At 39.4% G+C, this 24,457-nt stretch overlaps 1 protein-coding gene across 1 annotated transcript; it reads left to right on the top strand.

Annotated features, from left to right (window-relative positions):
* The first annotated feature begins 2,448 nt into the window (after positions 1-2,448).
* LOC106934681 (disintegrin and metalloproteinase domain-containing protein 12-like) lies at positions 2,449-22,229 on the top strand. Its single transcript, XM_015014730.1, has 7 exons — positions 2,449-2,640; positions 10,213-10,278; positions 10,822-10,893; positions 11,159-11,328; positions 11,485-11,569; positions 13,846-13,994; positions 21,790-22,229. Exons 1-7 carry the CDS (start codon positions 2,485-2,487, stop codon positions 22,031-22,033), a joined length of 942 nt encoding a protein of 313 aa, XP_014870216.1. The 5' UTR covers positions 2,449-2,484; the 3' UTR covers positions 22,034-22,229.
* The last annotated feature ends 2,228 nt before the right edge of the window (positions 22,230-24,457 follow it).

The following is a 24,457-nucleotide window of genomic DNA, read 5'->3' as shown; positions in this document are numbered from 1 at the left end:
ATTTAAAAAACACTGTGGTGTGAAAACTATGGATAAAACAGGCAAGTATTCCAAATATTTAAAACAGTAAAACTAATTTTAAAAAAGCATTGATACAGACTGATATAAGATGCTTATTTCATGATATTGTAACATTGTTCAGCCTTACCATAATTAGACTATTTCTGTGTTTAAAATCCATTTTAATTACTTATTATTTAGGATTATTTTCTACAAAATTGAGTTTGATTAGTTTGAATTTAATTACTGAAATGAAATGTTATCATTAAAGAAATCTATATGAGTTATAACAACATTTAATTTCCCTTTGGGGTCAGTAAAGTTGAATTTATATCATTTGAAGGCAAACTTTTACCAAGTTTTTTTTTTTTTTTTGTCCAGTTTCTAGTGAAAATATCTTTGTACACTTAAAATAAGACAAAACTGATAAGCAACTTTTGAGCAAGATATATAAGCTTGTTTAAGTAAATAATTCCTTAATATAAATTAAAACATCTACTAGTTCCACTGGTGGAATATTTTATTTATAATATGAAATGTTATGTGAAATAATCTGATGATGTAAGGAATTAAACAAATAGATCAGTCAGTCTTTAAACAGAAAAATAAAACAGATTTAAAGCTCTGACATCTCTATATTTCCTCCTTCCGTAGCACAGAAGGCTCCCATATGTGAGCATTTATGAAACCTAGCTTGGTAAATCTGGCTAATTGTTGCTAATATTCTCCATCAAAATGAGAAAATTGACACTTGGTGTGTTCCATAATTAAAAAAAATATATATATAAATTGAGCTTAAAGACATCAAGGAAATGTCCGGTTATTTTCTCTGTCTTTCTATCATACTGTTAAGCTGACAGCTCCCTCATTCAACTTGCATCAGCCTGTAAAGAGCCGGTGTTCAGACCTACTTCTTCCCCTTTCAAACACGCCGTGTTCGAAAGGTTCCGGTCATCACGAGTCCGCGCAGTCAAGAAATTTAGTCTAATTCCTATAAATGTTATGAAGAGAATACAAAATATCCGTGCTATTTCTTCCATAGCAAAAAAATATGCACCTACAAGCAAAAATTACCGTATCAAAATGTGATATTTTCATTGATTTTTAGCAAACATGTCTGGGGAAAAATTTCCACACATAAAGCAAAAAAACTGGTTTGGTTGTTATGAGTGAGAAAATATTTGATCATCAACTACAACATAAAATGAAACGTGGTTTTAAAACATTTATCTTCCAATTAAAAAAAAAAATCTGATCAGTGTGGCGTGCATTTGTACTTGGCTTCACCCATCTCATTAAATCTGACTCCGGCTTTTCAAGCAAGTACTGAAGTAAAAAAAAAAAAAAAAAAAACTTAAAATGGTTGAACTTTATTTATTTTGGAGCATCATAGTTAGGTGGGGTGACAACAAATTACAACTTCCCTGAACATTGCAAGATTTGCGAAATTCGTGTATTCGTATACTTCAACTGTTGCATCTATCCTTAAGGAAATCTAATAAAATGTAGAAACAGTAAGTACTGGATTCATTATGAAAGGTTTATAGGAACTGTTTGATGTAGAAAAATCAGGCATATTTAAAATAAAATTCCTCAGTTACATTTATTGTTGACTCTATAGCGCCCTCCAGATGTCTTTTTTCACCTCATTCACCATCCTGGTGTAAGGACATGCTCAGGTTCTCAACTGTTCATATTTGCAGGTTTATCTCATGATCCCTTGGCGTTAGGGTTGCCACCTTTCAGAAATCAAAATAAGGGACGCCCACCACCCTACTTTCATGGGGTGGGATGGCCACTGCAGCTATAGACAATATTTATGGCAGTGTTTTTTGTTTTTAAAAAGTGATCCAGATGGGGTGCTGTGGTGGCGCAGGCACAAAGCACAACCCACATATTGAGGCCTTCGTCATCGTGGTTGACGCGGTTGATAGCAGCTCACCGTGGCTGCATAGTGTCCATCTCTAGGCAACCACAAGAGCGTCGGTCCATAGCGTTCTCCTTCCATTTTATCGATATTGCCACTAGGCTACAGTTTACATGAGACTGGAAATCCCAAGTAATAGGAGTTTAAAAGGAGGAACAGAACCAAGTCAATTTCTTAAGAAGCCAAGCCTCCTTTATTGTCTGATGAAAGATATTTCGAAAGTTCTTTCTATTGTTTCTAAAGTTTCTATCTTTATGTTAGTCCCAGAGCATGAGATTAAAGAACTCATAAAAAGTGGCGGCTTGGGTCTTATCACTAATCTAGTAGAGCTGATAAAAGAAAATATATTCGCAAAAAATGGATTGTAATAAGAAGTTGAACAAGAGGTCGTTGTAATGAGTAATTATTGTGTTTTACCAGGATTTAACTCTGAATCATAAAGGTACTTCATCTTCAGTTTAAATGTTTTCTGTGAAATATTACTTTTCCAACTATTTTTATCTTCGTTTTTTTTTTTTTTTTGCAGAGGCTTCATATATCTCGGAGGCAGATCCTACATGCTGGAACCGTGTGCTAACTGCTCTGATGGGATTCACTGGATCTACTCAGCGGAACACCTAAGCTTTGTTCCTGGCACCTGTGGTCATGGTTTTAACATTTCCCACCATGTTCTGCATACAGACAGCAGTCCATTCAAGGCATTCAGCACAAGAGTAAGGACATTTTTTCTTCTTTCCTTATAAACTACAATGCAGAGTACAATGATGTCAGAGTGTGGGACAGATGTGGTTCTGACCTAAGCGTTCTAACTTCTGGTTGACACCAGGAACATGGACCCATTAAAAGGACATTTTGCTTTTTAGTTGTGGAGCTGTCATCAGCAATCTGTCTCACCTGCAACAGAGAGAAGTCAGTCGTCTCGGATTAAGGAAGCATAAAGTAGAACATTTTTACAGGAGAGTTAAGCTAGTGTCAGAGTGGAGGCAGTTACAAATCCAATATCTGTCAATTAAAACAGCTACAACTTTATCCATCCATCCATCCATCCATCCATCCATCCATCCATTTTATTTACACCCTTGTCCCTTAGTGGGGTCGGGAGGGGTGCTGGTGCCTATCTCCAGCTAATGTTCCGGGTGAGAGGCCAGCTACAACTTCAAGAATCATTTTTCAGAATTTATTTAATTTTTTTTTTCGGTTGATTACATTCGTGAGTTCTTCTCAGGGGTCCTTTGGAGCCCAACTCAATGTGCTGCCTGTCATTTGTATAAGTAAACATAACTGTGTGCAGGTGTTCTGCTAAATGCATTATATCTCTATTTAAATGATGTAGTTTTAGAAGCAGATCTTAAAGTGGACTGAGTTTTCAGTGAAAAGACCATGTGCTCTCTGATAGCAGGTCAGCACAACAAACACATGAATCCCCCCCACCCCCGTAATTCAGTTAAAAAAACACAAACATCCACAATGATCATGTTTATAACTCAAAAAACAGACTTCAAACGTTAAACGAAGAAACATTTGTTTCAGGAAAGTGTTATAAAATATTTCTCTTAGCCATATGGAGTCTTCTAATGAGGCAACTGTGTGCTTTTTAATTTTCTTTCTTTTGTCACTGGACCTGGTGGGATACTATTGAGAGTCAATCTCTCTATATTTTCAAGGTGGAATAATGCCAGTACGTTTTCAACCAAACTATGACTCTATTGTTGCCATGTTTATTGTACATTGCTAAAACCATATGAATTGTAGATGAAGCCTTACAACAGTTGGATATTTGGTTTTAATATTATTTGTATTTTAATGCTGTTCGTTGATGAATAGGGTTTATATTTTGTTTCCAAAGTAAATTAGCCTGAACCCTTTAAAGTTTGTGTTAAAAAATAAAACAAACAAACAAAAAAAAAAACTTAATCCTCCCGGTGCTTGTAGTCATGCTTTTAACAGGATCCAATCAAGTTGCCACGGTGGAAATTGTCCTCTGAAGTGCTAGGTCCTCTTTACTGCTTGCAGCTATATTGACACTATCTACCATTTTCACAAATTATTGTACTGCACTGCATTGCTCAGTAAGAGCTTTAACACTATGAAAACAAGGTTTCTATATTCCATTTTATTTGCTTAGCCAATGAGTGCTCAGCGCCGTTTCTTATGTTTTTCCTACACAGGATCACATTAGGCTTTTTGGTCTTTACCATATTTGAATAACATCACCTCCTAAACCTTTCGAAAAATTATCTTTTGCAATGTACATATAGGTAAGTGGGCTGCTATATGTTTTAAAGGCTGCTAGCTGAATTATTAGTAATTACTCTTTCTATCTAATGCATCCATTGGTATTGTAGAATGCATGGAGTCTTGCTGTAAACGGCACAATTTGTTCTTAAAATGAGACTAGACCAAAGGCTCGTCACGTAAAATATGTATATATATGTCTCACCTAATTTGCACTCCCTACGCTCAACCCTACACCACCCCTGTAAACATGGCTATAAATCATAGCGGCTATGGCTCTATGAAATCTCTGACCTCAGAGGGAGTGTGTCTTTGGAAATGATGAATCCCGATAAGTGGAAAATGCAGAGTCCACTGATTCCTTATCTTAGTTTTAAAGAAAAGTGAATGTGGTGAAACGTCCCAGGTTTATCAGATCACTACAGACGGCGACAAGAGATGTTAGAGATTCAACAAAGGCTCAAGGACTTCTGGGGAGGTGAAGCAAACATACAATGCCTTGGCAGTGTCATATGACTCATTTAACTTTTGCACATAATTGTGACGGATACTTTTTTGTCCATTTCTTTGCTAATAAAATCTGAAAAGTGCAGCATATGTTTGCCAGTATTTTGTATAACTGGCCTTTGCTGCAATAACACCTGGACATGTAGAGTATACAGTTTTATTCTTTTATCGGAATGCAAACCATTAGATATGATCACTAAAAATATGCTTAGTACCTTTGGCCTGATGAAAGGGGAACCTTTATCCCACTCTCAAGTCTTTTCAGCCTCTGAATTAATTATAATTTTTTTAAGGATTGCCCTGTATTTAGCTCCATCCATCAACACCTGGTTAGATGATACCAGAGTTTGCCGTCTCCCACTCATGACTTGCGGAAAATTTTATAAGAAATAGAAACGAAAGTAACTTTTTGTCATATGCAAAGAAGAAACGGGGCAATGAAATTTACACGAGCTCCATTCAACCGTTTAAAATGTCACATAAATAAAAAATAAAAGCATTAAAAACTACAAAACACTTTAAATCACATGGAGTTTAAAAGCTTGATAGCCTGAGGTTAAAAACTGTTATTTTGTTTTTTTTGTTTCCCCCCCCCGTCTGTTAGTCCTTCCTTTCACACTTCTGTAATGTCTGCCAGAAGGCAGGATTGAGAATCAGGAGTGCTGTGGGTGAGTTTGGTCTCTGATGATGTTTTTAGCTCTCTTTATGACCCTGGCGATGTAGATGTCCTGCAGTGAGGGCAGAGAAGTTCCACAGATGAATTGTGCAATTTTAACAACACACTGGAGAGCTTTCCCGTCCTGAACGGAGCCGTTCCCAAGCCACACTATGACAGAATTTGCCAGGATGCTCTCCACTGTAGACCTATAAAATACTTTGCGAGGAGTTTGGGTGACAGTCCAAATTTCCTCAGTTTCCTCAAGAAGAGAAGTCTTTGTTGAGTCTTCCTGGTGACATGCTGTGTGCTGTGGGACCAGGTGAGATCGTCACTGATGTAAGTGCAGCGGGATTTTTCTTGAATCGATTATCATCTTTTTTCCATCTTTTCTGCACTTAGAGAGAGAGCGTTTTCAAAGGAGCCGGGAAGAGAACCGAGTCACCTCCTCCCTGTATGCTGCCTCCTGACCATCAGTAATTACAATTTGTGCTCATCCAGGTGTTGAACTGGATGAGTCGTAGGTGAAGGGTAGGAAAAGAAGAGGACTCGGTACGCAGCCTTGGTGGATCCCAGACTGTTTTTGTGTCTGATGCCCTGGTACCAATTCTCACAGTCTGGTATCTGCCTGATACCAGGAAATCCAGGATCCAGTGGCAGAAGGAGGTTGTGGAGCTTTACCAGCCTGTCTGTTGAGGATGACTGTGTTAAATATGGAGCTAGTGCAATGGGGCATAGTTGTTCTTGTTCTCGAGGTGCCCCCAGCCGAGACATGGATCTCTGCAGCTCCTTTCAGAGTAAAGAGGGCTGAATGCTGTATAATAATATGCACTACTTTTTTAATTGAAAATATGTTTAGTTTATGGTTTTAACACGCTGAAATGTGCCAAAAATGTAAGGGTAATTTATGTTTTGGCAAGGCATTATATTTCTGATAGATTAAAAAAAAAAAAAAAAACATGATTTAAAGGGGAGTTTTATTTTAGCTGTTATTTTATTAAGCATACATTGCTGTCAGTGTGAGATATGGTCTAATTTTCTAAGTATGAGCTAATAGATCATCTGCTTTCCCAATATTATATCAACGTTGGGGACTTTTCTATTGTTTATTGTGCAGCTTGAATTCTGCTGATGATAATACTGCTGGCTCTCGCTGCATGTATTGTCTTTTGTCGTAAGAGGGCTGCAAAATTTAAGCGTGAGAGAACAGATCTTGACAACAGCATAAAGGGTGCCTCGCAGAGACAGAGTGGGAATAGGAACAAAAGAGCAGGAAACATGGCTCACATGGATGATTTATGTCCTTGTGAAGAATCTGGTTTGATTCTCCTGCATAAGAGGGTTTTTTTTAGCTTAATTGTTTGTTTTTGGCTGTTTGAATGTTAAAAATAATAGAATGTTTTAGATTATGGTGGGATTTAAAAAAATAATTAAAAAGGGAAAACAAATTATTTTTTCTAAATTAAAGACATAAGCAATGACCTAAAGAAAAAAGTGAAATAAAGGTGTGGGTGTAGAAAAGAGAAGATGCACTAAAAGGTCGGAGCTTTAAGTAGTTTGTTGCTCTTGCTGGCAGGCATGTGAGCTGACATGTACAGGTTGCATGAGGAGACTGATGTGTGAGCTGCTGTGTTAAGAGGATGCAGTGTGTTCTGCTTAAGGGTGTTAAGATAAGAGGGTGGGTTTCTGGAGTGTTCCTGCGGAATCAGATAGACTCGGGAAGGGTTCAGAGATATGATGCCTCGCTGACAGGCCCTGCACTTCAGTAGCACAACTTCATGGGGATCTCTGTTGTGGCAAGCTGAAAATCTCATCTGCCCAAGATGTCAATAAAAACCTGACAATTTCTGTGGTTAAGCAAGACAATAATATATAAGTGAGAATTGTGGAGCAATCATTCTAAGAAAAGAAATGTACCCCTTGTTGAGAGGTGAAATCTTATTCAAGGATTTTGAATCTGAGCCGCTTTCTCATGCTAATTTTTACCCCTCAGATAATAGCATAAATTATTCTTATTATTATCCATCCATTGTCTATATCCTTGCAGAGTCAAAAGGGGGGAGCTGGTGCCTATCTCCAGGGATCACTAGGCGAGGGGCTTGGTACACCCTGGATAAATCTGTGCACGAGACTGCACCGATTTATTGGCTCAGATTTCCTTGATATTTGGATTGGTGATTGGCCAGAACTTGCATGCAAGCCCATCTTATCCCCTGATCTTATCTGCCTCAGGAAAGGTCTAAAAATCAACCACTGTCCTCTTCTAATATACCGTGAGAGAAGTTTGACCGACACACTGGCCCACCAGGTCATGTCTGCATGTTTGCAGTTAATAGTCACCCATCTGTTACCAACTCAGCGACTTCCTTGCTGTATTTAGCAACATTTCAGCCAAAAAAAATTTGTATCGGCCAAAATCGGAGTTGGCAGGTCAGGCTTTTTTAAAGACTGGTAATCTGCGATCGCCCAGAAAACTGCAATTGGTGCACCCCTAGTCATCACCAGTCAATCAGAAGGATGTTATTATTAATATTATTGTTTGTGACAACTTCATGAAGACAATATAGCAAGTAAGGAAAAAAAGTCTGGCTGGAGAAAGCTGCGTGTCTGCTGCGAAACCTTGATCCCTGATACTGTGGCATACATGTAGCACCAGTTGGAAAGGGTGATTCATGCTGTGCCAGTGTTGACTCTCTGTTGGTTACCATGGAGAGTAATGCATGTTTTGTGGAGACACATTTCTGACCCAAGAGTCAGACTAGTGTGTTTGGTCTTCTGCTGCTTGTTTGTCCAGATGTGAATGGCACTGCTCCTCCGGATCGAAAGGGAAAAAGTTACATGAAAATTCTTTATAAAAAAAAAAAACAACAAAAAAACAATCTCTATGTACTGTACATGTAAATTTAAAAAGTGGATACAAATGCATGCCACACTATTCAAATTTTTTTAATGAAATATTTGAAAAAATAGGTATCCTGTCCTTCCAATAATCCTACTTGGGGTTCCCCATAAAATACCTTGAATTTTGAGGTTACACCATGTCAAAGGATACAAAATAATTTAGCAAGAGGCTGTAGGTAAAAACGTACAAAGTGAAAAGTGTTATCAAACGTATACTTTAAATTCACGACTTTTTAAATGTTTTATTTCCTTTTATCACAATGTTCATGTGTGTGTCTCTTTCCCAATTTCCCACTAGACTCTTGGTTATCGCCTTGGTGTGCTTTCAGAGCATACTTGCCCATCCTGGCTTATCTATGGAGGAGGCAGATAAGAGCAAAGAGCTGCCATGCCAGAAAGGACACAGAAGCTTGGGTTGACAGAGTGCCACAACAGGAAAACAGAACCCTTAGCCAGCAACATAGTATGGAATCTGCAAGTGTGCGAGAAGAAAAAAACAAGCTCATGCGTGTTTGAGATAGCAAAAAAAAACAAAAAAAAAAAACGACTGCACCAATAGTGAGCTTGGACCCTGCACGGCAAGACCAGACTATAGATATTCTGCTTGGGTGGGAGCTGTCTTGTTACCTGCACAGAACACACCAAAAGGAGAAAACAAAAAATGGAAAAGAAAACTTGATGATATTTGAAACGCTTCATATTGAAGCTCTACTGCATGTACTTTTGTTGTAACAAACATCATTTGCTGGGAATCTCGTACCGTCTTTGGAATTTGAAAAGAAAAAAAAAGGGGCTGCAAGAGTCACAATTTGTGCTAACAGTGCAGCCAGCATTGTCTGAAGTGATTTATTAGTTAATAAGCTAGTTCCTGTACTGTGTTATCAGAGGATGGAGTGACCTTAGCAGTTCTTACTGGGTTACACAGTAATGGATAACTGATAGCTTTGTCCCGATTCTCATTTAGGCTGTGTTTAGTGTTGAGTTGTGGAGCAGTGATATAGAAGAGGTCACTTGGTAAATTTAGGCTTTTTACTTTTTCTACTTTGGTATTACCCATATAGTGACCTGAGGCAGTGAGCTGTTCTGTGTGGAAGTTTGAAAACCCTTTAGCGAAACCTGCAGAGATGCAGAAATGGCTCGAAATTTTATGGAGATAAAAAAAAGAAAAAAAGAAAAAGGTTAATGTACATTTTATGAAATAATTCTTTACACCAGAAAAACAGTGGGTCAGATTGTCTTGCAGTGTCCTGTCAGATTTGCTTTACATAATAAAGTGATGTCATGATGGGTCAAATTCACTTCCAGCAACAACGTATCCACAAGGCAAATGACACTACCTGTTTTAATTTCATCATAATTAACAGAACTTGTAAAAAAGTAAAAAATAAAATAATTGTCTGTATTGCATATATTTTTGTAATTTTTATCTGTAAGAACACTGTTGATATTTTTGCTTTGGTTAGATGTCGGATGCCTTTTTATGACAGAAAATGCGTCCAAAAATTAGCTTGATGATTAACCATAAGAAAAAAATATATATTTAACTCAGTCTCTTTTTAGAATTGATAGGATTGAAACTTCCAATTTAAAGAGAAAGGGGGGGAAAAAAATCTTACATGAGTGAGCACGGTTGGCGTCCGCCTAATCACGGTTTCATATTTGTGAATTTATCTGTTGAAGGACTCTCCTGTAGAACATTATTCCGAAATATTGGTGGAAAACTCGCTTATCCGTGTACTTTTTCATAGACATTTGAAAGAAAGCTCATCTTGGGAAGCTGACAGACTCCCAATAGTACCTGACAAGATTACAGATCTTCAAATGATCTTTCAAAGCCTCATTTTAATGGATCACACAAACCTAGCTCTTTACCCAGCGGTGTGTATACTTTTATACCCACTGCGTATGACACATAATTGTACTCCTCTCTGCTGCCGTCTCGTTGCTTCGAACAACCCGCCCACTCGTTTTCCATTTGCTCTTTCAGCATAAACGGCACCTCCAGACGACGACCAAATACGTGGAGCTCATCATTGTAGCTGACAACAGAGAGGTAAGAAGAGGTCACACACTCCTCACCTTTGTCTCTATCCCACAGGAAACGATCTCTGAGGTCATATGCTAAGCTGCCGCTTCCCACGAGGCGTAGGGCGACACAGCCCTGGCACGGCCTCGCTGTCACCTCTGATGTGTCACTGACTCATCCGTTTCCTTCTCCGGGTCCCTCCACATCCTCCTGCATACATCACAGGACTGCTTGACTCACAAATGAAGGCCTGATATGCTCTCTGAATAAGCCTAAATCCTTGACTTAGCATCTCAAAGAGAGGAAAGCGTTCCCCATTTACACGAGACTTATAGGTCAACATCGCGTGATTCGGAGCATCAGAATAAATGCTGTACATAAAAGGAGGTTGCTAAGGTTATCTTTATTTTGTGAGCAGAGCTAACAAGAGCTCCTTTAGGAGCTACGGTGACGAGTGCTGCAGAAGATGGAGCTGAATTCAAATGCCAGGGCAGAGACGCGTAGCGCTCAGCGGCGAAATGTTCTGCCATTTTTCCTCCCCATTTTATTCCGTCTGCCTTTGTCGTCCAGTTTCAGAAACAAGGCAAAGACATCGACAAGGTCAAACAGAGGCTGGCTGAGATCGCCAATTACGTGGACAAGGTAACAATCGTGATTTATCAGAAATCGCATCACGTTGAGTTCAGAGTGTCTGACCCGTGAGCCGAGGCCGAGTGGATTGTAATTCAAATGAATGTAAAAGCTTTTAATGTTAACATTGCAGTAACTTGTTCAGTTTCAATTCGGTGAAACTGGGCAGATTGGTTGCTTACGCTACATATTCTACAATTTATGAAGAAATGAGAGCGACTGAAAGATCTGAGGCAGAGTACGGGTCTGTAACCTGGTCCTCTCTCTGAACTGTCAGTTCTACAGAGCTTTGAATATCCGAGTTGCACTGGTTGGACTGGAGGTATGGAGTGACGTGGACAAGTGTCCCATTACGCAGGACCCCTTCACCACTCTGCACGAGTTTCTGGACTGGAGGAAGGTCAAACTGCTGCCTCAGAAGCCTCATGACAACGCCCAGCTGATCAGGTAGTGTGTGAAGGAGTAAACCGGGATTTTTCCATCATTCCTAATTTAAAGCCTAGAATAAAAGTAAAGGGTCGTTTTACGATTGCAGTGGTGCTGATCGCCCTGTTTTGAAAGGCTTTGATTTGTCATGTAGGCATTCTCTTCTCTCTGTTTCAGTGGGGTGTATTTCCAGGGCACTACTATCGGCATGGCGCCCATCATGAGCATGTGCACGGCAGAGCAGTCGGGAGGAATTGTCATGGTATGTATGCACCGCTAAACATTTTATTATCCACCTTCCGTTTCCTGATCTATGACATTTGCCTTGTTTGTGGTCCCCTGTCTCATCTGTATTATTTGAGGGAACAATTCTGCATCTTATCTGTTGTCGTGTCAATGCTCTTGTTGTGGGGGAAAATGTTACTATCGTGCGTTTTTAACGACGATTTCCAAAGGGAGATGACGCATGGTGTCGGTGATAAATCTGCACAAATCGATTATTTGGGAAATATTTGACTTTTTAACGAGGCGCAATAACGGAGTGAACTGGGGCTGCAGCGTGCACACCCTGAATGAAAACACAGGGGGTATATAGGACGTAAATGATGAGCCATTACAATTCTGCAATTCTATGCGGCGTGCTGGAGTCATGCTGCATTAGCACAAATCATGCTGTTATTTTACCCTCAGTGTCTCTGCCTGGGGTTCATGAGGCTGGACGGCCGGTTAATGGCCTGTCCCCACCTTTATCCTCCCAGATGGTAAAGTTGGGTCTTGGTCATTAAAATAAAACTGTACGTTCAGGTTCCAGACAAAAGGGATTAACTGCTGACTCGCTTGTTGGGACAAATCACTGCCTAGTTCTCTCGAGTTGTGTCCCTTTATCTACAGAGTAGGCTACTTTTAAACTCATTTTCTCCACATTAGCTGGAAATCTCATTACCATTCTTTTTGGCAGTTAAATCTGAACCAGCCCTTCTTTTACATCTGGAATCTTCACGTGCTGACTTGTAATTGTTCCGTTGATTTAATTGGTGTGGTGAAATGTGTCTCAGCCTTACTTCGTAATGTGCTCCTCTGAGTTCTGCAGCTTCATTTGTTGTGCGTGTTTTTTTTTTTTCCTTTTTTTTTTCCAGGATGCCGAGGCGAGGGTTTTTTTTTTTTTTTTTTTTTTTTTTTTTGCTCTGTCGTTTCATTAGTCCAGGCTGCCCAGTTGTATTGTAGTGCTGACAGTTGATTTTAGTTCCTTTCAAAAGCCCCCAGCAGAGCGGCTCGTCGGTCTGAGCTCGACTCGCGCAGCACTGCTAAATAATGCACGGTGTCAGAAGCTTCCAGAGGCAAGGTGCTCTGACACACAGCTCTGCCTTCATGAAGAGCCGATAGCTCCCACACCTGCATTATTCATCCGGCCTCTTTCATGTGTTCATGTTTTACACACCTTGCAGGAAACCTTCAGCAAGCTGTGTATTTTCGTCTTCCGTAACTTCGACGGCTTTAAATTCCAGTTTAGCAGAGAGTTGCAACGCTTTGGAAAAAGAAAAAAATGCTTATTCTTAAAGATTTTTTTCAAATAATTTTCAATGCTAACACCACAAAGATATCATATGATACTTACTAATACTTAACTAACAACTCTGGATAGGAGCACGTATTTGGCATACTTTAGTTTAGATCAGCATTAGATTCTTTTTCTCCTTTTGCTCTTTCCTTTGGTTTATTATTTTGTTTGTATTTCCTTTTAAGTCCTGTAAAGTCCTTTGTGTTGCCTTGTTCCTGAAAATGTGCTTTGTAAATAAAATCACCTTTACCTTTATACCTTTAATAACTAGCTAACTTTAAAAGCTACTTTGGATTTTATTTGTATAAATATAAATGCAGATTTCTATTCTTTAGCAAAATGGCATTTATTCTTTTCCTTCTACTTAATGATTATGCAGTAGTTTGTGTGGGTAGGTCGTACAAAATCTGCCAAAAAGAAAAAAATAAAATAAAAGTTTGTGGTTGTAATATGAATAAATGGAAAAATGTACTGACGTTATATCTGTGGTTTTCAGTGTTTTTGTCAGTTTTTTTTTTTTTATCTCTTCAGTTGCAATTTTTTCTCATAGGAAACGTTTATTTGCTAACATCTACCAGAACAGCTGTCTCTGTCAGAATATGTTGAGCGAGCTGAAAGTGACAGCACACAGTCTGCCTACATTCGCTTCTTTTTCTTTTTTCAGCAGCACAATATAGCGGAAATGCTCTGCTAAACACAGATCTGGTTGCTTAATTTGGACAATATCCTTTAAACTGCACTTGCCTCGAGTTATTATTTCTTCAGCAAATCCTATAGGGAGGAACAATTGGGTTTGCATTGAATTTTTTATTATGTTATCAAAATCAAGTATTGTCTCTGCTTCGATACTGCAATCTTAAACAAATTTAATTATTGAATTAGCCCCCGAGGTTTAAAAAGAGGTCAGACTCTTGCAAAAATAAATAAAAATTGGTGGAGAAAAAAAAAAAAAAAGTTAAAGTTCTTTAATCAATTTTTAGGATCATTCGGACAATCCTCTGGGTGCTGCGGTCACTCTGGCCCATGAACTTGGACACAACTTTGGAATGAATCACGACACACCAGAGAGGGGATGCGGATGCAGAGTGACAGTGGATCGTGGCGGATGCATTATGACTCCTTCCACTGGGTAAGACACATTATTTCCCTCTGCAACGTTACAATTAAATCCACCAGATGGTTGGTTCCATATTCTCCGAAAGCATGAGAAGTTTATCATCACTTCATGAAGTTTAAATAATTCAGCAATGCAGTTCTTTCTCAAAAGCTCCAGATTGTGATCTTAGCTAAATATCATTACACATGCACTCCATTTGTAACTTAATGTCTGTTGAGTAGCAAACAAACAAAGTTGAGTTTTGTGCAAATTCAACAGCTGCAACATTTATTTATTTATTTTTTATTCTAATATGGTCTTAATGCCAGAAGAGCATTTTGACTTTTGTATGTCAAATAATCTCTATAAGAGCTTAGCTCTATCCAGCTCAGAAGTGATCAGTCTAAATACACTGCTCAAAAAAATAAAGGGAACACTCAAATAACACATCCTAGATCTGAATGAATGAAATATTCTCATTGAATTCTTTGTTCTGTACAAAGTTGAATATGCTGACAACAAAATCACACAAAAATCATCAATGGAAATCAAATTTATTAACCAATGGAGGCCTGGATTTGGAGCCACACACAAAATTAAAGTGAAATGTTCCCTTTATTTTTTTGAGCAGTATATTTTAGGTGTTGAGCTAGATATGATCAAACGGTTGTCCAGACTACTTAAAAACAGCAGAACTGATCTGCAAAACACACCAAATAGCTCATTTTATTCTGTGACGAATTTGTAATCAGTGTGGAATAATCCGGTCCCGGATCTGTTACTGTAATGTTTAGACTTCCTCAATTATCATCATGCTTCTAGGTAAACTCGTTAGACGGAGGCTTCTTTAGTTCTGTTTTAACTTACAATCACTCTTAGGAGGAGTTCTTATGAACCACCTTTTTCCACGCAACAGAAATGCATGGACTATTTCCTTATCTCAAAATAAGAGTGTCTAACATAGAAATAGGCTGTCGGTCTTAAAGCAGTCACCTTCACATGTGTTCTTAATAATTGCATAGACCTCCCTGCCCAGACAAAGTTGCATGCTGACAGCGATTGCACAGCATTTGCAGCAAAATATAGCATTCTATCATAGAAAGACAAACTACTCATGCATTCAAAAAGTCTAGCATCCTGCAGTTGACTTTGTGGAAGCTTGGGGATGCTTTAGGTGGAAACCTTGGCGTCTGCTGGTGTGTGGGATCCACAGACTGAAAACGTCTCTCCGTATTTTATTTGGACAAGACCCACGAAAAACACAGTAACACCATTCTGAATTATAGACTTTGGGGGGAAAGCACAATAATATGAGGTGTTCAGATTTACATGTAACCCTGACTGTGAGGGCGTTTCTGGACGAGGACATTGCCAAAAATGGCAACACGTCGAACGCAGGAAAACAAAGAGCGTAAAAAAAAGAGAAGAAAAGAACACGTTTGCTGTAGTGTAAATAAAATGGTTTTGTCTTTCAGTAGTTCCTCTGGTCTGTCTGGTTCAATAGTTCTCAGATTTTCACAGACAGTTAGAGTGAAGCTATTCTTTGATATTCATGCAACATTAATGTTTGAAAAATCTCCCTGCAGCTTCAGATAAATAGTTAACCACGTCTGAAAACATAGCCCTATTCCCTTAAACGATCTGGATCGCAGGTCGTACTTAGCACTAATATATCTCACAAAATTTTAGAAAAATCGAGGCTTTGTTGTACTAATAAAAAACTTAATTTTGTTTCATCTTGTATAGTTCAACATCGTGTACTTGTTCAACCATATACTTTGTCTGAGGCAGCGCTGCTTTTATATATGGTCCGACCTGAACACACTCAAGTTACCAACTGTGCTTTCTATTTGTATTTAACCGCTGGAATTTCTAAATCCGTTTGGAACAAAGAAAGCGAACACTCACAGGAGGTCCTCAGCTAGCCCCGAGTTCAATATCTAATAAGGCAGCTGCGCAAATAAACTTAGACAAAGTTGCAGGAATAAACTGTTTGATAAACTTCTCGCTGTGTCACGTTATGCTAAAGGTTCACACGGTACAGAGCAAGACTTATTCCGTAGTAACAATATAAATACGCATCTGAGCGCCACAACAAATCCAACTTGCTTGAGTGTAAATATATCCAACATTTGAGTTTTCATGTCCGACACAAATCAAAACCAGCTTGTGTTGTGTTGTCTCTGAGACGGGCTCCTCTGCAGTCAGTTCTCAATCATTCTGTAATCTTGAGTTCAAACGCACGCACTGCGCCTCGCAAATGTTTTGACGATTTTCACGTTTTGCCAAGTTAATTGTCAAGCTCTAACACATTTTTGTTTGTCTTTTCATGTGATTAATTGAAGTACCACGTAATTTTAAAGTGGAAGGGAAAAGGTGGAAATCTTAAAAGTGTGGCGTGCGTTTGCATTCATCATCGTAGGAGCAGGTCTTTTGGGGGGTATGTTAATGTTCCAGCTTTATACATCTTGAGAGTACTTTTTTTTTTTTTTACTATTCTGCAACATAGCTCAAGCTCAGCAAGACTGGATGGAGAGTGTTCATAAACATCAATTTCAAGTCTTGGCGGAGATTATTTTAGTTTTACATCTGGACTTTGTCTAAACAGTCAGTTTCAGTCTCATCTGACCAGAGCACTATCTTCTACCCGTTTGCTGCGATTTCTACATGTCTGGTGGCAAAGTGCAAACTGGACTTCACATGATTTTATTTAAACAATTACTTCTTTTTTTTTCTTTTTTTACAACTACTTCATAGAGGCCGTATTTGTAGGGTGCACAACTAATAGATGTCCTATCAACAAATTCTCCAACCTGAGCTTTGAATCTCTCCAACTCCTCCATTGTTACTTGCTACTCTACCCACCTCTGTCCTTCTGTGGTCTATGCAATGAGATCCAAAGTCTAGATTCTTTTGTAACTGAAGTGGGATTTTGGAGTGAATTGGTAGGGTCAGGTGGTGGGCGATAAAGTTGTTGCTTTCCCCACTTCTTTCCATACTTCCAGTAAGGCTCGCCTCCATTAACTCTAACCAAAAACAGACTTGTGGTTCTTATACTTTGAGATTATATCTCCTAAAAAGCCTGAGAAATATTCATACACACAGAGAGCCAACAAACACGTTATGGTCCTCTCCATGGACACAGAAACACAAATATGTGCAAGGGTATACACACACACAAAAAATGCGTCTCGTTTATAAAACTAAAACAGGATCTCCATATTCCCGCCGTGCTTTGTTCATTTTTCTTTTCTTTTTTTTTCCCACTACAACGGCTCATTTCTCCTCCAGGCGTTGAATCGTGTTTACAGTTACTTTGACTCATTGTGTCTTCTTTAATAAGAAGACACACTGGATAGACGGGATTGCCTGATAAGAACAGACAATACCCCCCCGAGTTAAGGATCTGCAAACTCAAATAATGTGATATGAAGCAATAGAGTTGCAAGGTATGAAATATTTATCTTTTTATTTTTATTTTTTATCACAGTCATATTAATATTTAGTATTATTTTCCATTAACCCAAGCTGTGTTTTTTTTTTTTTTATGTCAAAAGCATAGTACAGAAAAATAAGGTCATATTAAGTTTTTCACTGTTTTTATTCTTACTTATAATGACCTACTGGATCCAAACAGACAGTCCTGTCTGATAAACTTGTGTTTGTCGCAGTTATACTTGGCTTCAGGGGCAGTTTAACGTCTGACAAAATGTGCTGTTAGTGTCGCCATCGACAGAAAGAAGAAAATATTTTTATGTTTAACATGTGATGACATTTCAGCTTTAATTATTATTATTATTTTGACTTTAAACACATTAATATCTGCACAAACTAGGCAGAAATGAACAATAATAAAGAGTAACTGATAACCCATTAATAATAACATTTTGAGTATACAGTTCCATTGTAAAGTTTACAGAGGTCCAAATTGCACATCCAGGCCTAAGCGTGTTCACAAAAGTTTGGATAAAGGTCTTTTAGGAAGTTTGGAGAGAAACCACACACACACTTAGCACATTAACAGGACTGTATAATTCTGGCCAGATATTTGGCAACACTAGTCTTGGAAGTAACTGTCCTCCCTCACTTACAATCAGAAACAAACTTCTTAGTTTATATTAAAAAAATAAAATAAAAAACTTTAATTTTAAATTTGCACAGTTTGTAAATAACTGTATGCAAATTTGTGTTTTGCTTTTTATACATTTCCCCCCTAATTGTACAGACCATATGACATGTCAAAAATAGGAAAGATTTTTTTTTTTTATAATTATCTCAATTTTTAAATCTCACCAACCACTGTTTGTCCATTTACTGAATAGTATACACTCATAATACTAGTCTGAAGCACCTTTTCTTCTCCAGTTCATTTGTATTTTTTCACTCAGCCTTTTCTTTAAAGGCATGAGGATCCAGATTCTTTAGAGATGCCTCCTTATGAAGGGAGTAAGTGATTGTCTGCTGGAAAACAGTAAACAGTCTTCCCATAATTGTAAAAAGCCACATTGCCCGTAACTATCCATCCCTTTTTTATGACATTCTAACTGATTGAGAGGTGTTGACATGCATACAGATTTAATAGACACATGAAAAACAGTCAATGGTTGTTTTCAAAAATCACCGAAGCAGTCTTATGTTTAATCATTCACCATGGAAGAGTTTAAATGCATGAATAAAAGCTAAATGCTAATATGTAGACTTGTAACCTGAAATGTATATTTAAATTAACTATGACCTTTATGAGAATAAAAAGGATAGCTAGGATTTTCCCCTTATAGCTTTAGAAAATGGCTTGTCAGAGGTTCCATCTAAAATATCGTTCAGGTCTTTAGAAATTAGCTGTGGGCTGCAAGATCTCTGAAAGCCTTTAGGTCTCCTGCATTAACGCAGCGTGGGACAGATCAAACGCAGGTAATATTAACTGGAAATGATTCCTTATCATAGACCTCGCACAGATCTATTGAAGCCTTGGCTCTCTGTTGCTGCTTATCCACAGAGATTTCTTTGTGCTGTTGCTCCTCTGAAGCTTAAAGGCCAACTGTCAAACACAAGCTCTAGGTTAAAGGTTGAAAAACGACTGCAGACGACTAGAGGAGAATCTTAGCCCTATATAAAGATGGAGCAGGATGAAGTGGAAAATAAGGCAAGACTGTCAGACAGAGCAAAGAAGACACTTAAGACTCCTGGCAAAGGTGATGGCTGCTCATCTATAATTGAGAACAACGTTGTAAAAAAATAAATAAATAAAAATAAATAAAACAAAAATGCTGACATCATTCTTCATCATTCCTCATCGTGGTGGTAGTCCAGAGTGTCGTCGGCGACCGTAGAGCTCCAGATGTGCCAATCTTAGCTGGCACTGAGTGTGTGCTGGTGCCCCTTAGGTCTACAGCTGCTAAATGCCATCCAGTGTCATTCGCCTCTGCCTTTGCCGTTTCTCAGCCGTTAGTCATCTACTTTCCAAACACCAGCCTTACTTTTCCTGCTCATAAACAGCAGCTGGTTCGCTAACTTCTTGAGCACTTCAGAGCTACTAAAAACAGGGGCTGGAAGGGAAAGCAACGATGTTAGTGACATTGCATGTGCTTGTAATTGAAGCTTTGAGAGGTGAGGAGGGGGTGAGTTCATGGAAATTGAATGATTACAGCAAAAATCCAGGGGTGGGTTGCAGCCTAACCTAGCAGGTTTTGCCTTTGGTTTTCAGGGCAAAGAGGAAATCACAAACGGCGGTTTCTGAGGGAAGCGGCCTTGCCTTGTGACGGCTGTTCTTCCTGAGAGGAGATGAGAGGAAACGAGAACACACATTATTGTTGTTGTTAGCAATGTGCTCATTGCCATCCAATTTAGCAATTACAAATCCTCCTGTGATCTTTCGCTTTAATCCAGAACTTTTGAAGATGCGCTTTGAGGGTAGCTGACATTCACCCCAGCGCTGGCTTCAGTCAGCGAGGGGTGGGCTGGAAGGGAGACGTGGGTTGGGGGAGGTGCTGTGATGGTCAGCGGTTGATGTGAGCCGACTTGGCACATCAAAGCCATGTCAGGAGTGAGGTTGTGTCGGAACATTCACGGTGTAGTCATGACATATTTAAAACGATACTTGATGTGAAAAACTCAACAGAGAAAAACAAAGTTTGAAAGGGTTGCTATAATTGAGCAGCACATAGATGTCTCCTCCTTCTTGTACACCCAAAAAGACTCAAAATGGAGGTTTTAACAACTCGTGTACCTGCGCACACAGCGCATCTGGGTGTAGGCTCGTCGCCAACTCAACAGACTGATTTAAATTTTACTTAATAGATCACTAACTCGACATGTCACAGAGCTAAATGCATTAAAATGGTCTTGCTTTGCGTATTTACTACCCGTTAGGTTGTGAATACACGTTGCCTTGCAAAGATCTGAAGGTCCACCTGAGACGTTTCCACATTTTGTCAGATCACAACCTTAGACTATGCATCTCGTTGGGATTTTTACGCTGATCATCCATCTACATAAACCGAAAACCTGGCTAAGGATTGCCTTAATCCAAGGAGCTATCAAGAGACCAGTGGTAACTCTGGAGGAGCTGAGAGCCACAGCTCAGGTGGGAGAATCTGTTAACATGTTGACGAGCTGTAAACCGTTTTTGCAAAAAATACCATTGGGAAAATGGAAACGAACGCTTTTCGGCTAAAATGAAGTCTTTGATCGTTTTAATGAAAATAAAAGCTATTCCTATGATTATTAAGGAAGCCATAAATAATTTTAAACACATGTAAAATGAAAAATGTAGATAAAAAAACCTTTTGAATTAGAAGCAAACTTTTGGTTGAATAAAAACAACTGAATTCATATTAATCCACAATAACTCCTTAATTAAATGAGTTACAACATTGAATTTCCCCTTTGGGATCAATAAAGTATTTTTGAATTGAACCGTATGGAGGATTAAAAAATGGTCTACCGTGGTTCTGCGGAACTTACTAATAGCCTCTACAAAAAGCATTAAAAAAAGTTCTACCATTTGAGCTTTCAAGCCCAAATACTTAAGAGGTTGGCAGATGTAGAAGCAGTGCAGAGGTATGATTGATAGGATACTTCACAATGTACCTTTCAAAAATTCAAGGGCTCTTTATATAACTCGATGAAAGAGTTGACCTGAATTACCCACTTGCTGTCACTTATCTGTGTGCACAGCTGTCAATGGGAAGATTACCTGCAGATTCCCCTATAATATTCAGCCTATTTCTGAGGGGGCTTTTTTAGCGTCGTTGGAGCAGTTGAAAATCTCATCCACTGCCACGCCGAAAAATGATACGCCACGCATGCTTTTTCTTTTGCATGTTTTAAACATAGACTTTCTGCAAAGGCACTATGCGATCAGACAAAAACTCAATAAAGCTTCAAGCAGTCTTTAGCCGAGATTTTGACTGACAGAGCCTTGGGTTGTGTTCTTTCCTCACCCTCTCTGTCTGCTCCAAAAAGCAACATTAAACACAACAACCATCCCAGTTCTCTCATATTTCCGTGCGCCGAGAGCCCAGCAGAAAGAAGGTTGAGTTTTTATGATTCGCTGTCTCGTAAAATTTGTATAATCATATCTCCGTCTCTCCGTGGGGAGAGCAGTCCTGTGCTACTTGCATGCTGATGGAGCTTCAGAGAGGTTTCTGAGCCCTGGTGGTTAATTGATTTTGTGATTAGCGGTAATTGTCGCTGATTACATCAGACTGAAGAGGCCCCTTAAGGGGGGAGGGGGGAAGCGATGGGCAGGGCCGGGGGCGGGGGGGGACTTGAGTCATCTTCTTCTTCAAGCTGTGCGTCTTTCACGTAGCATTTCTCTCACTCGCAGGTATCCCTTCCCAACCGTGTTCAGCAGCTGCAGCAAGAAGGACCTGATGGCAAGTTTTGAGAAGGGAGTGGGGATGTGCCTGTTCAACATGCCGGAGCTCAAAGTGCTCTACGGCGGGCAGAAATGCGGCAACGGCTACGTGGAGGAGGGAGAGGAGTGCGACTGCGGGGAGGTGGAGGTGAGGGTCAATAAACGGAGTTTGCATCTCCACCGTTTCTCTCGTGAATCGCTTTTAATTGCTTAGCACGCTTTCAAAAAGAAGCATCAGGGGGCGGTTAAAACCGTGACGGAAGGTGGCGAAAGCCAAATCTCTTTTAGCAATGCAAACACATTCTCTGGAAGATGAGGCTAAAACTATGAGTAGGAATTTATACAGTCTGTGCAACAACAACGACTGAGGGAAACTACAGCCAACAGCTTCACCCTGTAAACTAATGAATTACTGAAGTGGATCTACGTCGGCATCCACATGGTGATAATTGTTGCTGAATGTTAAACAAAATAAAAGCTCATACAATTGAAAGCGATTGTTACCCTGAGGTTAAGCCTCCCTCTTCAACCATTCATTCGCTTTTCACAGAGCACCAATTCCTCCTCTGGCCCGTAGCATGATGCTGACACTTCTATGCTTTTCAGCTCGAAAAATGTCCCTTAGTTTGAAAGTTGCACTTCCGCCTATTCAGAAATGCATCTTGCCATGTGAGAAATCGAAGCTATTTTAAAATAAATACCGTGTTGTGAAAACGTATTTGCCCACCACAGTTTCTTATGTTTTTTTTTTTTGCTTTCGTCACAGTTAAATGTTTCCAGTTATTAGACACATGAATGTACAAAGGGCTTCTATTCAAATCAACCTGGATGCCCCTGAACTTAATCAAGAAGTACTTTTCCACTTGTTTGGACAGCTGAGGCAATAACTAACCTCTGTGTCGGGCCAAACACTCCCTTCTTCCTGTTAGCTCACTTGTCTTCCTGCTCTCTCGACTGTGTACCTTTACACATGATCTGCAGCCTGTGATTTGGGACCTCTGGACTATAAAATCTTAAAAAAAAAAAAAAAAAAGCAGCACATCACGAACAGATCAGAAACAACCACATTGCCATCTGTTTGGAAAAGCTTACTAAGTCCTTTCTAGGCTTCAGGACGTTAATGAACCACAGTGACATTCATTATCCACACATAGAGAAAACATGGAGCAGCGGGAAGAACGACACAGGGCTAAACTGGCATGACCAAAAGGGGAACCCCAAGGTCCACCTCTCAATTCTGACAAACATCATCTGTATGTTTCTCTTCACTTTTGGAAAAATATTATGTGGGCTGATGACAAACCTTTCTTACTGCATCTGGTGTAAAACTAACTCAACGCTTCAGGAGCTGCTTTTCTGATTAGGTCATCCAGGTCAAGTTGACCTGGATGTCGTTGATGGAACCATGAATTCTACTCACTACCGGAAAAATCATGGAGGGAAATGTCAGTTCTCTTGTTGATGAGAGATTTTGGGTTGTTGGAGCAGAGCAGTGATGTAAAACACACCTGAACGTCCACCTCTAAGTGGCTAAAAAAAAAAATCGAAGCAAAATAAAGGTTTTAGAGAGACCTTGTCAAAGTTTGGGATTAAATTCGGTTGATCTTTTTGTGTCATAACAAAAACATTCATCTATCACAACTAGTCAGAGTGACACGAGCAGTTCAGGTATAAAGGGCTCGTTTTCACATGTTTATTTTGATCTTTTTTTTCCTGTCATAGAACAATTAATCAAAATTTTTTTTGTATTTGTTCAAGTTCTCTTTGCCTTATACTGAAGTCTCTTCAGTGGTCTGTGAAATATAGACATGAACAAGTAACAAAAAATGAAATAAATAAGGAGGCAAGTACTATTTTTCAAAATTGCAAACACATTCTTTAGAGGACTGGGTTAAAGATATGAACGGAAAGTTATTCATTGTTTAAGTGGACCTAGTACCGTAGTAACGGTTGCGAATATTGCTTGCAGTTGCAGGAAGCGAACAGAGGTAATGCAATTAGCGCAGACGGGCACATAAAGAAAACATTTATTCAAAATTTGAAAGGATGATTTGAGTTATGCAACAGCCTGATGAGGGACAACCTCGTTGTTGTTTGAGGTCCGTTTTTAGCTTTGTTTTTCTGGGCTGTTCATGCTTCAGCCAGGCTTGAGCTGAACGTGTCCTTGTCCTTCAAAACAAAGAACGACCAAAACACAGCCGTCCTGAGCCAGCAGCGATAATCAAACCCTCTGTGGAGCCGAGCAGCGTTGCGCCAAAACCAGGCCAGATCCGATGACTCAGACAGCACCTCTCCTCACAAATAAAAAGCCTCATTACAAGTCCTTGGTTCTTTTCCTCTCAATCACAAACTACTTCTTTTCTGCCAGACTCCTCTGCCTCTTCTGGCCTCTGGGGCCCTGGGAACGCCCCACCCCCCCCTTTTTATGGTTTGTTCAGCCTGAAATGAGTTCTGGAAGGACCATCATGTCAGCATTGTGTCCCCTGCCAGCTCCATCCGTCTAGTTCCTTCTGACTCTTACACCACTGACGCTATGATAGCAAAAAAAGGAAGGAGCTGGTCCTCGGGGGGGGGGGGGGGGGGGGGCGCCAAATGTTTTTCTTGGTGGGGAGAGTAGATTACCCTAAAAATATTTTTT

The sequence above is a fragment of the Poecilia latipinna genome, unplaced genomic scaffold (genome assembly GCF_001443285.1).
Source record: "Poecilia latipinna isolate Pla-1442-1.1 unplaced genomic scaffold, P_latipinna-1.0 Scaffold1841, whole genome shotgun sequence".
NCBI classification, from domain to species: Eukaryota; Metazoa; Chordata; class Actinopteri; order Cyprinodontiformes; family Poeciliidae; genus Poecilia; species Poecilia latipinna.
The sequence above is the reverse complement of the archived record's forward strand: the minus strand, read 5'-3'. Positions and strand labels throughout refer to the sequence as shown.